Source organism: Lineus longissimus, chromosome 4 (genome assembly GCF_910592395.1).
Source record: "Lineus longissimus chromosome 4, tnLinLong1.2, whole genome shotgun sequence".
In the NCBI taxonomy this organism is placed as follows: domain Eukaryota; kingdom Metazoa; phylum Nemertea; class Pilidiophora; order Heteronemertea; family Lineidae; genus Lineus; species Lineus longissimus.
Window position 1 is genome coordinate 7,476,346 of NC_088311.1, and position 14,774 is coordinate 7,491,119.

At 39.2% G+C, this 14,774-nt stretch overlaps 2 protein-coding genes across 3 annotated transcripts; one reads left to right on the forward strand and one right to left on the reverse strand.

Annotated features, from left to right (window-relative positions):
* Positions 1-1,541: 1,541 nt before the first annotated feature.
* On the reverse strand, positions 1,542-10,133 carry LOC135486987 (calcium homeostasis endoplasmic reticulum protein-like). Of its 2 annotated transcripts, none has more exons than XM_064770226.1 (20): positions 10,048-10,133; positions 9,328-9,498; positions 8,865-9,103; positions 8,435-8,572; positions 8,090-8,166; positions 7,773-7,847; positions 7,380-7,491; positions 7,233-7,283; positions 6,920-6,958; positions 6,452-6,644; positions 6,204-6,265; positions 6,050-6,109; positions 5,662-5,803; positions 4,811-5,052; positions 4,317-4,450; positions 3,837-4,031; positions 3,349-3,474; positions 2,980-3,062; positions 2,349-2,518; positions 1,542-2,096 (listed from the first exon to the last, which is right to left on the reverse strand). In XM_064770226.1, exons 1-20 carry the CDS (start codon positions 10,070-10,072, stop codon positions 2,046-2,048), a joined length of 2,385 nt encoding a protein of 794 aa, XP_064626296.1. In that variant the 5' UTR covers positions 10,073-10,133; the 3' UTR covers positions 1,542-2,045. The 2 variants fall into 2 exon arrangements, with proteins under 2 accessions (XP_064626296.1, XP_064626295.1); XM_064770225.1 differs by having other exon boundaries at positions 5,611-5,803.
* A 1,602-nt stretch (positions 10,134-11,735) lies between these two features.
* On the forward strand, positions 11,736-13,231 carry LOC135487309 (uncharacterized). Its single transcript, XM_064770931.1, has 3 exons — positions 11,736-11,874; positions 12,165-12,346; positions 12,475-13,231. The coding sequence occupies exons 1-3, from the start codon at positions 11,766-11,768 to the stop codon at positions 12,907-12,909; spliced, it is 726 nt and encodes a 241-aa protein (XP_064627001.1). The 5' UTR covers positions 11,736-11,765; the 3' UTR covers positions 12,910-13,231.
* Positions 13,232-14,774: the final 1,543 nt, after the last annotated feature.

Genomic DNA, 14,774 nt, shown 5'->3' on the forward strand with positions numbered 1-14,774 from the left:
TCACAACCAATTCAATACCAGTACAGACAAGGTCACAATGAGTTGCTTTAATTGTGATATTCAAACAGAACCGTCACAACCTGTCCCAAATCAGTAAAGATACAAGGGAACTGGACCCAGAGGTATTTCTGTTTAATAGTTAAATATCAGAACAACCAGATCCAAGTTTGTAGACGTAGGTTGAGCTGCTGCCTTGTCCAAAGGTAAGACCGTTGTGACTGGCGTGGCGTCAATTCAGAAAAAGTATCATTGGATTTTCCTTACGTATTGACGTCTCAACCCTGTTGGTGAGTCATCGGTTGTCCCGTGGTGGTGGTGATGTCCCGGTCTTGACTGGTGTGGTTGTCAAGGGAGGTTCCGGGAGATTAGGGTGTGCGCTTGAATGATATGCTGCCGTCATTCATGGGCGGGAGATGAGCGACAGGATATAAGTGTGGTCAGAGAACGGTTTCGGTACATGGGTGACCTCATCAGTTATGCTAGTGGACTAGAACGGAGTATGGCTACCCTAAGCAACTCATAGAGACGGCCCTCATACGGGCACATAGGCAAGACCGCCAGTCTCTTCTCAATCCGGACCTCACCCCAATAGGAACTCAGGAGGAAGACAAAGCTCCTTTTTATTTTGTCACAACCTTCAACCCGGCGCTAACACAACCGGCAACCATTATAAAAGACAATTTGGACATTCTAGCAAGACGTAAACGACTCTACACCTGTATGAGACACCAATTATACATGGTTTCAGAAGACCCAAAAATCTATTAGAACGTTTCCAAGGACACTTCTACAGCGCCAAAAATCTCTGGGACAAACTAGTCCGAGCTAAATTAGGGCCTTCCACGGTTGTAGCGCATAGCACAACCAACCCCCACACTGGTCCTGTCTCTGTAGATATTGTCCCCGTCTAGACAAGACGGGACGCATCACTATAGCACGACGACGGGGAAGATATATAACACAAAAATTAAAATTTGTTGTAAAAGCAACAATGTTATTTATTGCATTCAATGTAGACAATGTCACATACAATATGTGGGCGAAACCAAGCGCTCACTATCAGAACGTTTTCAAGGACATTTCTATAGCGTCAACAAAAACATCGCTACTGATGTCATAGGGCATCACTTTAACCTCCCGGGCCACCATGGCCTGGAAGACATCATCATTTCGGTCCTTGAGTTCATGCACATCCCTCCAGATGGCGCCCAAGCCAAGGCAATCAGACTCTAGTTTTTCTGGATCCACCGTCTACGCACTATGTCGACGTTAGGACTCAACATCAAGGACAACACGTCTTGGTAACCACGCCCGTACTCTTCTAGCGTTTCTATCAACCAGATCCAAGTTGCTGGGTTAACAGAAAATCAAACACACAACTACCGTTATGGCAACTTTTGCCTCAGGGAACTGTCACAACCTGTCCCAAATCAGTAAAGACACTTGCCAACAGGCCCAAAAACAGACCTATCACAATCAGTTAGAGTTGAAAAACCTCTTAGAAAAGCAACAAATGAACAATCTTTTAATATTTTCATACATTTATTTGATTTTTTTTTAAATTGCAGCAAAAAGTGTGCAGATGTACATGTAATTTTCACCTTCACATACCCTCCTAGACAATTCCTGGACACAGACTCCTAATCAAGAACTCCTGCAACTTCTGTTGTGTGAATATCTGTCTTTCATCACTCTGAGGACAAGCGTTAATTTTGAAATCGCCTCAAAACATCTCTGTAATACACTTCTTGATTAACAACATAAATCTCTAACAAAAAATCTAGGTTGTTCAGCGAAGACAACAATTTTCGGAGTTGAAAGCATGGAATTTGTTTCACTGTGAACATGATTATCAGTTTGATTCCAATTAAATGGTCCACCCTGATGCGTTCATGCAAGATCATTTTTTGCTCAAATCACCAACTCTACTACACATACTGATAGTAGTCAAGAACATGGCATGAGTTTGAGATGGAAAAGTTATACGACTGTGTGTTGAATTTCTCCAAAGTGCCTCTTGGCATTTAACAGTTCTTGATTTGCAACTAGTCACGCTCACTTCGAGCTTTCTTCCCTTTCACAATTTCTGTGTTAAGCTGAAAATAGAAGAACAGATGATGTAGCCATTGACCAGATAAATTAATGATCAGACAAGATGAGACCATGGAATCTTACATTACAAGGACAACTGTATCTCACTTCAGTCAATAGATCGATCTATAAAGTTTTGAAATTTCTACGGCACAACTGTAAAGGCATAGGAGTATGTTACTGCTAGAATGCACTCTCCTATCAGCACTTAGCTGTCAAATACCCACTTGAAAATAATACAAAGCATAAATACTTGCCTTCATCCTTTGTATGAATCCTTGGCTTTTACTCTTCCGGAACTGCTCAAATGGGTCCTGGATGTTGATTCCAATGCCTTTGTACATATCCATACGATCTCGGACTTCACCATGCTCAATTGGATTTGTTATGCCCTGCTCAGAGGCACCCAGGCCCGAGCCCGACCATCCTGAAAACAGTCACAAGAAAACATTCAGCAAGGTGGGTTAGAAACGAAAATCAGCCAGGAGCATATGGACGTAATGAAATGAAATGACCAAAACGACGTCTCTGGTTTTGTCAGTACCCATTATTACAACTGGGTGGAGTAAGGCATATATTTGCAAAGGATCCTTATGGCCACTAGTCAGAGACCCATGCACCACTGTGGCTCAGTACAGTAAACTGATACTCGAAGGTGCAAGTTGTCTGCAAATTTTGCCTTCTGATCTACTTTGGTCCAGGAGGCCTGTAATGGCTTGATTAAACAGCCACATTCATATTTTCATAAAAACTTACATTTGTGTCAGCCAGAAGGCTTCTTTGTAATAATATCACATATGGTTGGGTGCCTTTCAACAAGACTGGAGATGCAACGAGGGGAATATACCACGAAATTAGTAGGAATACCACGGAACATCAAAACCTTACCCATCTTTTTTAATAGTTTATGGCCTTTGTTTTCTTCCCCTAATCGTCCATCTCTCACCGGTGGAGTGTACATTTGCTCAAATCTGATAGAGAAAATGAGGTAAGGATTAAAAGATACATTGCGCCTTGTGTTTTACTGTGCAATTCTCACAATCGTAGGCAGGGGACATTGGGTTATTCTTAAGCCAGTAGCAGTGAATTGGATTGACGAAACACAATAAATTCTTCAAAACCTGTTTAAACTGTCCACTTTAACAAGATCACATCATAAAGCATCCAACTCATTTTGTCATTTTAACACATAGAAGCAAGAACTTATAAAGACTAGTCTTTATTACTTCTTGAGAGGCCTCAAGTCAAGATACTCACAACGGTGGTGTGGGACTCCTATCCATTCTCTTATTAAACTGTGCAACTGGTGACCGCGACCGGGATCGCGATGATCGTTTATACGGCAGTGGCGAGGCAGATTTTGATCGACTTCTTGACCTTGACCTTCAAAAGAATACAAATACAATCAGCTTAGCTTAAGGCCTACTTAGTTCAGTAAATATTTGAAATTCATCATTGAGTTTGAAAATTTCTAATTGTGTAGGTCATACAGGATATAAATCATGACAATGCAGTTGTGTAGACGGATATACAAATACTTCATCCAATTCATATGCTGCTTTTGGGGGAAGAGGGGGTGTTACAAGTGCACTCTCTAGCCTTCAACCCTGGTGTATCACATATTTTGGATTTTTGGCTTACTTACTGACACACTGTAAAGTATAAAATCATCAGACAATAATGTAACCATCAGGAAATAGACTTTGAGGAGAACTCATGAAGGGACAAAGCAGAGAACACCTTACCTCGAATCGCTGCCAGCACTATTGAACCGTCTTCTTCGCCTAGGAGGTGTCCTTGATTTTGACCTTGACCTCGACCTCTTGGGTGGCAGAGATTTCTTTTCCATAAACTCCTTTTCTTTTTCTTTCTCTCTCAGCTTCTTAGCCTTTTGTTTTGCTTTGAAGAATTCGTAGAGTCCTAACTTTTCCCACCCTTCACTGAAATGAATATGAAATTAAAGATTTAAATTGAATGATTCACCTTGAGAAGTTTACTGCTGAGACTTTTCTTCTTCTTCAGCATTTGCTCTGCACTTGGAGGTGTTATTCACCCGAAAGTATTCCTCCTTCAAGAGAGGGAGGCAAAGGAATTAGCACTTCACGGAGTGGCATGCAAAAATTTGTGTAACATAACTACCGTACTACCGTAAATAATTTGTCTTAAAAATTCTCAACACAAAGTAATTCTCATTTAAGGTTCCTGAACCACAATATTCAGCTTACCTATCCCTTGGTCTTTCATGAGATGGTGCGCTGTAGAAGGCTTCCACTGCAGCCAGTAGTCGTTCACTGGGAGGCATTGGGGGAGGCAGGCGTATGTCTTTAGGATCTAGGGGACGATATTCTGCTTCCTCCAGCTAAAAAAACAAATGACATCAGATTTCAAATAGGTGATTTATTTACAATTATTAACAATACATCTGAACTGTTCTCTAAATAGTGAAAAACCCTCATTACACACCCAAACAACATTCATTGAGGTCTCTTCGGGGAATTGTTAGAACTGCCCTTACTTGCCAAATGTGACTCAAAATTGCTTATTGTTTGTCGAATTTCAAGATTTAAACCTCTAGTGGAGCATTTAACTGAGGGTTAAGGGTGAAGAGTGTCTTATAAGCCAAATCTGCCTGGCCAATTCACTCCGGTTAAAAATATACTAAACAAACTTTAATATTTTTCAACCATCAAGCCAGATTTTGGAAGACGAGTTAACATACCTTGACCAGTGGGGCCATCAAACCAGCAGGCAGTTCAAAGTACGGTACATTTGGCGTTAGATCCGACTCCTGTGGTGGAGGAAAAGATGGCGGGGGCGCCGCCTGCAGTCGAGGTATAAACCCTGGAGGAGGCTTGGAAAGATCTGGCAACGGGAGGGGCAGAGGTCCTGGTCCTGGTCCGGGTCCCTGTCCTGGTCCTGGTCCTGGTCCAATCACCCTCGGAGGGGGTGCATTCAAGTTGACTGTCAACAGAGGGAACGAGGAGTAGATAGTCAGAATTTTTGTTGTTGTAAAACACGAGTTTATTGCTTGACGTGTGTATTAATGAAAACAGCCTTGAATTTTCTTTGCAACATTAAGCTGGTACCTACATATCTTTAGACCATTTCATGAGTGGTTGGCACTGCATGTCAAAAAACCTTCACATGCTTGAGCAAAGTAAGAACTCACACAAATAACAAAAGAGGACGAATGAAATGATAAAAGTTTGTATGGATATGAGTATATGAATACTATTTTTTAATTGAACATCAGAAACCTTTCATAATTAAAGACACGAAAGGAAAGCACACTTCATTTTATATTCAAATAAATAAGTAATCCATTTCTGAAACAGACTGAATAAATTGACAAGATTATTGCATCATTATGGAAACAAAATTATGTACATGCAAAACAATCATCTAAAATTGTATGAATAAAGCTTGCAAAAGTTTCTTCACAACAAATGAAACCGGAATGAAACGAAATCAAATCAGGAGATATGGAGGTCATGCGTGATATTTGGTTGAATCACTCACCACTCGCCACTGATGTGACTTCGAACTCCATGTCCCCGATTGCCGGCTTACCTGGTGGCCCGTTAAACCTCGGACCCGGACCCTGACTGAACACCGGTGGTGGTGGCTGGTTGAAGTTTGGTGGCGGTACCGATGGATCAAAGTTTGGAGGGGGAAACGGCGCAGGTGGGGGTATAGATGTATTGACTGGAATCTGAAAGAGGGAACACCGAATTATTGCCATTTGTCTCTCTCTTTACAGCTGGACCTGCAGGGTGACACCATTCGGCTAGATTTTTTGTGTGAAGGCTTTGTGCAGTACATGTAGCTGGTCATGTAGTACATGACTAGTTGTCATCGGTCCCATGTCCCAGTCAAAAAAAGATATTCGACCCCTTATATCGATATCGATGCCTTATTAGACCCAATGGTTTAGAAAGAATAGAAGTACAGAACTTACCACAGGAGGTCCAGAAGTTACAATAGGTTGTGTTGGTACTGCAGCAGTCACTGACTGGATCTGAAATTGATTGAAAACATTATAGGATTTGAAAAGGAGGACCGGGCAGCAGGAAAGACAACAAAATATGAAAGATGGAAGATTCCAAACGTACCTGTTGCCCCATTGATGCAGCTACAATGCTCGGAGGAATTGGTGGCATCTGGGATGGAGGTGCTGAAATGAGATGCAAATAGAGTAAAAGATGCTTCAATGTTTCACTTCTTAGACTTATGCTATTAAGGCCAAATCTATTCATTTTGTAATTCTAGATAATTGAATGAACACAAATAGTCCTGTAATTTTGTTGATCTATGTCGCTTTCAAACTTCTCTGAATGTAGCTGAAAAGTTTATTGCTCACCAGAACTAGTCGCCTGGGCCTGTGCCTGAGCTAACTGCTGTTGTAAACTGGACACTTGCTGCTGTAAAGTCCCTATATGTCGACTGACGTGGTCCACAAACTCCTGATGCTGCCTTTGGAGGTTACCATACTGCTGTTGGATTGCTGTCGTAATCACCGTGACGACAGATTGGTATCTGACTGTGAGGCTTTTCTGTAATTAAGGAGGAAGTTAATAAACACTAGTGTAACTTATAAACTGATGGTCAGCATGAGGTAGTTTTGTAAGATTTGATGGGAAAAATGGGGAATTGGGGTTTTCACCTTAGAAGTCGTACACCATGTGCGATGACATGCAAGTCAAGTTGTTCAAACCCGTCAGGAGCTGCAGTCTTAAGGAGGAATATGTCTATTGTCTGTTCTCTGTGAAAGCCGAGAAGAGCATACCGCTGCTGAATTTATTTCAGAGTGGAAAAGACTGATACATACCTGATATGTTTGCATGGCAGTAGGAGGATCCTTCAATTGCTGGAATTGTAAACAACAGTGGTAAATGTATTAGGAGTACTCAAAATGATCAGACAGAACAAAAGATCTGTTTCAAGCAGCTCAAAGGATTTCAGCACAACAGATATTTGATGGACACCATTGCAAGAACATTATAAGACAACACGAAGGAATCACATGTTTCAGAGAGTTGAACCTGCGACATCCTAATCATCAGCCCGGCTTTCTAACCACCATGCCACTAATCTTGCCTTGCTGATGTAAGAACTTAAGAAAAGAACTGCAGCCAACTTACCTCAAGAATAGACTGACCAAAATATTTGTTCTGTTCCCACAAGGTTAACAACTGCAAAGGGAGAGAGAGTGAAAGGATCAACTTAGAACGAGCTAACAAAAGCAATGAGTCAATGAGTGAATTGGATATTCTCACTAAAGAAATCACCTTTGTAAGTTTGACCTTCTTCTCAGGTGCAATGCCTTCATGTGCAGAACAGAAAATAGGTATGACGACATCTTCGATACAGTTGTGTAAGTCATCAGCATTCTTTCTTATGCTGAAAAGTAGAAAATGATATTTGTGAATCTAGGATAAGTCTGTGAAATAACGGATTTGATTTCAGAGCGGAAAAGCTATGATGAAATAGAATCTTCTTGAAATCTTATTTCCTTGTTAACTGGTTTCAAGATTGTTTCATCGGAGGAAGAGGCTTGAAGTAAGAGGTTACAGATCGTTGGAATCATCACTAATTTTTTAGGCAATACCAACGGACGAAGGTAGGACACAAGAGAATATTGCAACAAGGTACTTCTTGTAAATGTATCAGGGCTGGCTTACCAGTGATGAAGAACATCATTTATCAAATAGATAAGATGTAGCTTCGTTTGGAAGGATGCGTCATTGGCTGTTACCCTGAAAAAAAATTCAACAGATAGTAAATGAATAGATAAAATATATGACGAAGCCTCAACTGCTTACTTCCAATAGTGTTCAGATTTTGGTAATAATTACTATTTTAGCAATTGTATAAATGTTTCGAGCCAATCTGGAGAGAGGTTCAAATTTCAACAACACGTTGTTTTAGGCATATTAGTCATTCAATCCGACCAAAATTTCTGAACTAACAGCAAATAATTCACAGATAACATATTTACCTCATCATTAAATAGTGAGCAAACAGCGTGCCGTGACTAGGAGAGAGGTTATGAGAGAAAATCCAGTTTTTACCACCCTGCAGAAGAAAAAAAGTTAGTTAATACAGGAAATTGACAACTAATGAATTCCTTTTCATTTACGCCGACAAGGAAATTAATACCTTTTAATTGTTTAATTGGTATGGCTGAGGACATACACAATATAATTTACATACATGTACTTTGTGATCAATTTGTGACAGTTCTACTATACACTTTGATAAGGAGCCACGGTGGTAGACTTAAACCATCAAACTTTTTAAGAATTCAATGCAGATGCAGAATGTCACACCTCATTTTACTTACAGATATAGCATCCTTGGTGCATGATTCAATAATGGGCTGGACAATTGTGTCAAGTTCTTCCATAGGGACATCACATTCTTTCAGCAACTTCTGGAGCTGATCTTCCTTTGCCTTCAAAATGGCTTCATCAATCTGGACCTGTAAAATTAATCATTGATAATTTGGAACTCAGCGGAGTAAAAAAGTGTATACACAGAAATCTCTGCTTAACCAAAGTCACTGATTGCACTATCTACTCCGGGTGTTGAATTAAAAAATCACAAAATGTTTGTAAATTCAACTCAATCATTTTTTTCTGATTTGACAAGAAGTTGATTTTCATTTGAGGCTTTCTTCCTGGACAGTGCAATTTTCTTGTGAAATGGACTACGTGTCTAGTCATAGAGAAAAAATTGTGTGATATACAGAAGAGAGACTCTGATGCACTTGCCTGTTGTTGGGACATGAAACTCTGATACTGAGCAGCCAGATTCTGTTCACTCTGTTTGATCTGAGCAGACGTCTGTTCCTGTTGTTGTTGAATCTGCTGCTGTAACTGTTGGATTTGTTGCTGCAGCTGTGGAATCTCGTTGTTTGGTTGCCATGACGACACGGGTATAGTTGGTGGTGGTATAATTGGTGGAGGCTGGACAATGTGAGCAAGTTTTTGCTTTTCCTGGGCCAAGAAAACTGAAAAACGGATAATGTTACAATGAAATGAAAATTCATTGAAAGATGATCATTATAATTTATATCTTCTACAAATCAGTACATCCAGAATTCATAAAGAATTCTTTGTCTGGCTATAAATTTTACTAAAAAGCAATGATCAAATCGACCTCAACAAAAATCTGAGCTCATGATCTGATAAGAATAAAATTGAGTATATATTTCAATGATATTGAGATACTCACTGGCTTGCTCTGTGTTGACTTTACACTGGTAATAGTTGAAATGTTCACCACCAAAAAGGAAGGAAAACCTGGGGTTATCCTTCTGTTTTTGTTTGGTCATCTGTTCAAATTCCGGTCCATTTCGTGCAACAAAATTTGCCAACTTGTCAATGATGTTCTTTAGATCTGGATCTGAAATAAGAAAAGAAACTGGTGACTGTTGATGATTAAATGTTTATCTGGAGCTTGCCAAATCCTGGATGAAAAGACATATAAAGTATATGTTGTGCACCCGATTATGCAAGGTTTGCGTCATTTGCTGGCACTGTTACTGTTAGCTGATTGGTTAGTTTGAGACTTGAGTTATGTGCAAACCCTACCATCACTCAGCATCGGCATATCTGTAATCTGGGATGGGACCGAAGTCACTGCCGACAGCAGATAGAAAACAAAGGAAAACACCCGATCTGGTTACCAGTCGTCTCTATGGTTATGCCAAAACAGCAGATAAACAATTTTGTATGTACAAAGGGCAGGCCAACTTCATGACTTAGTAAGTTGGAGCGGACTGGACTGACATTGGGATTGGCAAATCATGAAATGAAAATCAAAATCTTGAAGTTTTTGGCACCACACAGTTTTACTTTTTTTCGAGTTTCAAGGGTCAAGGTGGATTTAATTGTACAAAGAAAGAAGGTAGACTAAATGTCTTATCAGATTAACTCGAATGATTAAACATACCATCAGGGGGTTTGGCTAAATCCATGATTTTAATGTGTAAAAACTAAGCAAATTTTCAGAAAAATTACAGGAAGCGTCACATACAAAAGTGCGCATGCGTGAAAGGAAGTGACACACAGTTTCTCTTCACAAAGGTACTGCCACTGCCCACACGCATAGCCCTCTGCGACTTGTTTTTGTAAAAAACGACACCATTTTGTACCCAATATCAAGATCGAAATGATTCAAATATCTGGTCTTTTTCTCCCCTAGAAATTAAATTCATAGCGGAAAAATTATATTGTCATACTTATTGACCATTTAAAATATGAACAATTGAGTTTTATGTTCAATTAAAGTCGATATTGTAAGAACTATATTTTGTATCGTTACAGTAAAGTACGTGAATAGTCAGTATTATTCATACACTCAAAGGGGCTTGTGCAGCGTTGTTGGAAAAGCCTAATCTCAGGGAGGAGCGCGAATTTTAAACCTTTGATTTCTGTCATTCTTCTGTAAAATGCCTTCTGGAAGATGTTTTGGCTTTTCATTGAAGTGTGGGGAAGACTATTTAATAGAATATACAAAAGAAAAACAGTATTATGTAGAGAGTGACTTGAATATTCCTGAAATATCATATTATTTGCCTACTTCAGAGTTGGTTAGTGGAGAAGCAGAAACACAGGTGATTCACTCTCTCAGTCATCGGGTTTAAAAAGTCAAGTTAAAAGACATCTTTGTGCAATATGTGAGAGCTGTTGTCTCAAATGTACATGTAAAAAGCATCTACCAGCCCAGCCGGTGGGCATCTTTGATTCGACTTAGAGGAAATGCACTGACTGGACGCTTTATTTTAGACTAATAGACAACTCCCTTACTCCACCTATAGTATAGTAAAATAGTTGTAATACCAATGCCCATTCTTCTGGATGTCTGTTAGCCTAAATGGTCTAGGCTATCTGTATTTATCTAATTTTTGAATTTCCATTTTATTTCAGTCATGGCCTGTGACACCGTATAAGATCATACTGTCACCTTCACACTCGAAGTGGGTGACCTGTTGGTATGAGGTGTATTGTGATGGTGCATATGTGTGGAACAAACCTCTTTCTGGAGGGAAAGTCTTGTGAGTAGACCTGTATGTAAGGTATTTAAAGGTGGTACAATTATAGCCCGTCTCTGTCATGACGTGGATGTCTCTTGAAATTAATGGCGAGTTCTTTTTTTCTTTTTGATGATCAGAAGTGGCAACTTGTTTTTGATAATTGATATTTATTATATTTCACTTCAGTACAATTGATGGTTTCACCAAAGATGGCGTTAATAGAGAGCTGCTTTTTTCTCTGCCTCGTTTTGCTAGGAATGTGGTAAATAGGTTTTTTACTGTAAATACTTTGATTTTGAATCACTCGTGTCAGTTTTTATTTTGGGGGAAAAGGAATCATCTTCCTTTATGCCCAAATTTGTTCAAAAGTCTTCTAATTTTTTTTCTGGTAGTTTCTTGGATGAGACATAATGAGTTGGAACTCCATGCTTCCACAAGTCGCCTTGCAGGCTTCAATAATGGGAGCACGTTGCTGGGTCTGTTATAATAATGCCATGCCGCCATAATAGTTTTGATTATGTTAATTATTCCTTTCACAATACTCTTTCAGACTGACCAAGTCGAGAGCGAGAGGCTTTCGGATATTGGAAGTATCACAATCAAATGCATCGAAGCAAAGTGCGAGGGTGTGAGGATGCAGCAGTTTAACAGCACAAAAGACTTCTCCAACAAAGAGAGCATGAAAGGTGCTGGAGATGGCTTTGAGCAGGCCACCAAAAGGGACTGCAGCAGGGTTGATGGAGGTAAATGTCTCAGTGCAGGGTTGCTGCCACGATTCGTTTTGAGGGTACTTTTTGTGTGTGTGTGGGGGGGGGGGGGCTAGTCAAACCCACAGTGGCATTGTCCTTCATGTAAACCTTTCTGATTGGTTCTATTTGACATCAAACTCTGCTCAAACAGAGCTCATCACCTATTTTGATCTTTTTTCACAGATGCTTCAAATAAGTATGACAGAAATACAGAAATACACTATTGTCAGAGAAGAACTATTGTTTTAACACATTGATTGAATGAGAGAAATGATTTACTTCAGGCAATCAGGGTCTCACAACAACAAAGTCAGGGAGGGAGAATTTCCGCTTCAGGGAATCCAATCGACCAACCTGCCGCCCAATGATGAGATTTCGGCGTGGTCGACTCCTTGAGACCCTGACCATCAACTACCGGATGAAGCAGTGTCTGATTGACATGGGTCTTATTGCGGGACAAGATGGGGTAAGGTCATCATTTGTCAACATTGCAACATTGGTTGTTATCAGTGTTGGCTCAACCTTGAAGCTAATATGTATTGGGCATGCAGATTATTTTCAGACTTGTAGGCTTATTCTATTTTGATTTTTCAGATGGTTGCCCCTGTCATTCAACCAAGGCTCACAAGCTCAGTAAAAGTAAAGACATCGCAATCTCCTGCAGTCTCACCAGAGGACATAAAAAAGGCCATAAAAATCAAACGTGAGAAAGACGTCATCGACGAAACATTATCGAAAATGAAAGAACTGAACCTCACTTCGATGTCAGTTGTCGACTCCAAGAAACACATCAAGGAGGAACTGATCACACGCATGAATGAACACGGGAAGGAAGAAAAGTTCATCATTCGACACAACAATATGACCATCCCGGAGAAACGTATCATTCACATTGACGATGATATCCAGATCATTGAGGACTTGGATGACAGTGTGGTGTACATTGGCGATGATGACTGTTACATCGTCGATGGCCCAACTGAGGTGATTCCCTATATGGAACTGCACGATGAGAGTATTCTGGAATAAGGACTGATGTGTTATCGAGAAGAATTTTAAAGAATTGTGGACAAGAAAACATTCCTTTTGGTTTCTATATTGTATAATTTTCTTTGAAGTTTGTGTTGACAAAAAGAAGTTATTTGACTGCCAAATTTGATTTCTGGCATGAATCATTTGTGTATTGATTATCGAAATGATGGATCGTGATAATTCGTTCAACATTTGTTTAATTTTATTGTTATGTAGTTCAGGGATCTCTTGCAGGTGAGTCCTGTTTTAATGAAGAGGACGCGCATCAAAAATCATTTACGACTCCCTTTCTGACTTCAAATTTGAGAGTGAATTACCATTATCGAGCAAGAACTTTAATTTAACTGGTGTCAATGTTCATTCAGTTGGATTAAAGAACATTTTCATGTTGATAAACTACATGTATCTGTAAACGAATGCTTCAATTTCAAAATTGGACTTGTGCGTAAGGGGATATTATGAAGTCATACTTCAAGTTGTCCTGCCGCCTCAATACTTGGCATATGATTTCAGTACATGTATATCCTTCCTATGAACAGGTCCAATTAGAAATTATATCAAAAGTTATTGTTCACATACAAGTGATTTAATCAGTATGAAAACTTTCATCAGTTTGATTAAATAGAAGTACCACTGTAATGCTGTCACAAAGTTGAAGTTGGATTGGAAGTCGTAATGGTGTGCAACCTCTATATTGTGAATGTAAAGTACTTTGCTTTGATCCAATTGATATTATTTTGTGATTGTCTTCCTAAATTTTAAATGTTGCTGTAATGTCAGTCTAGTATAGTAATCCCAAAGTTCATGAATCTCAGGTGAGCACATGGTCAGCGGACCATTTCATATGAATAAATGTCTAGTCATTGGGTCATTACAGAAAATTCACTTAATACTGTAAACTTGGAAGTATTTGCGGCCATTTTATTTTGTTTATTTATTTTAAAAATTACAGCTTTTCCTTTATACCTTTAATTTAGCATTGTGTCAGCTCGGTAACAGTAATTTAAAGTAGATTTTTTGCAGTTATAATGTGTGTTTTTGCGACTAAATGATATCTGCTCATGCTAAAAACATGAGAGAGAAAAAGGCCCACACATATTTCTGGGTTTACAGTTCTTGTCGGTCACATGTCCAGAGACCGCGATCACATGTCCAGAGACCAACTTATGAGATTGCTCTGTTTTTGTAAAAATATTGAACTTGGTATTAAATTTACAATCATTTCCGTCTGTCTAAAAAGTGTTGTGTTGGATAATTTGTCGAAAGTTTTGTAGATGTACCGTACTTTGTGCGTGTCTTTGTAATTGAGTTTGATGCAGCGTTGATTGTGTTCATAGCATTGTCACATTGAGTTTGCATCTGATAGCTGAAACCCCAAGATTTTTGCAGACATTCATTTCTGGCAAATTGAAAAAAAACAAGGTGTTATGTCAGTTTTATTTAGCATTTTGAAAGTATCTGTAATTTCAATGTAATTTAGTTTGCTACCTTTGGGTTTATACTATTTATACTAACAAGTTGTCATCAAAAGGATTATGTATGGGAATAGTGTCACTTTTCGGTATCTTTTGTGCATTGATATCAATTATGCGATTGCCCTGTCTGAATCTTGTCTCTTTTCATTCCCAATCGAGGCATCGGGCGTGGTTGGTACAAGGTGTTGTGAAAACTTATTATTTTGGAAAAAAAAACTTCATGTAATCTGATACAGTCCTTTTCGTTCCTTTCTGTTAAATAACAATCCAGGACGCACTTTATGAGAGCCTGATCCAGGCAAACGTACTTCATGTGAAAACATTGTTACTTTTGAACATTTTGTACCTAGCATAAATACAGTATATATTTTTTAGCGGAAATAAAAT

Bases quoted from the DNA above. Each gene is read 5' to 3' on its own strand.
- LOC135486987 (XM_064770225.1), bottom strand. From the start codon at position 10,072: ATGGATTTAGCCAAACCCCCTGATG. The intron at 6,959-7,232 runs GTAAGTTGGCTG...TTACAATTCCAG, and splicing joins TTGGTCAGTCTATTCTTGAG to CAATTGAAGGATCCTCCTAC. The intron at 5,804-6,049 runs GTAAGTTCTGTA...TCCCTCTTTCAG, and splicing joins TAACTTCTGGACCTCCTGTG to ATTCCAGTCAATACATCTAT.
- LOC135487309 (XM_064770931.1), top strand. From the start codon at position 11,766: ATGCAGCAGTTTAACAGCACAAAAGACTTCTCCAACAAAGAGAGCATG. The intron at 11,875-12,164 runs GTAAATGTCTCA...GATTTACTTCAG, and splicing joins CTGCAGCAGGGTTGATGGAG to GCAATCAGGGTCTCACAACA. The intron at 12,347-12,474 runs GTAAGGTCATCA...TTGATTTTTCAG, and splicing joins TTATTGCGGGACAAGATGGG to ATGGTTGCCCCTGTCATTCA.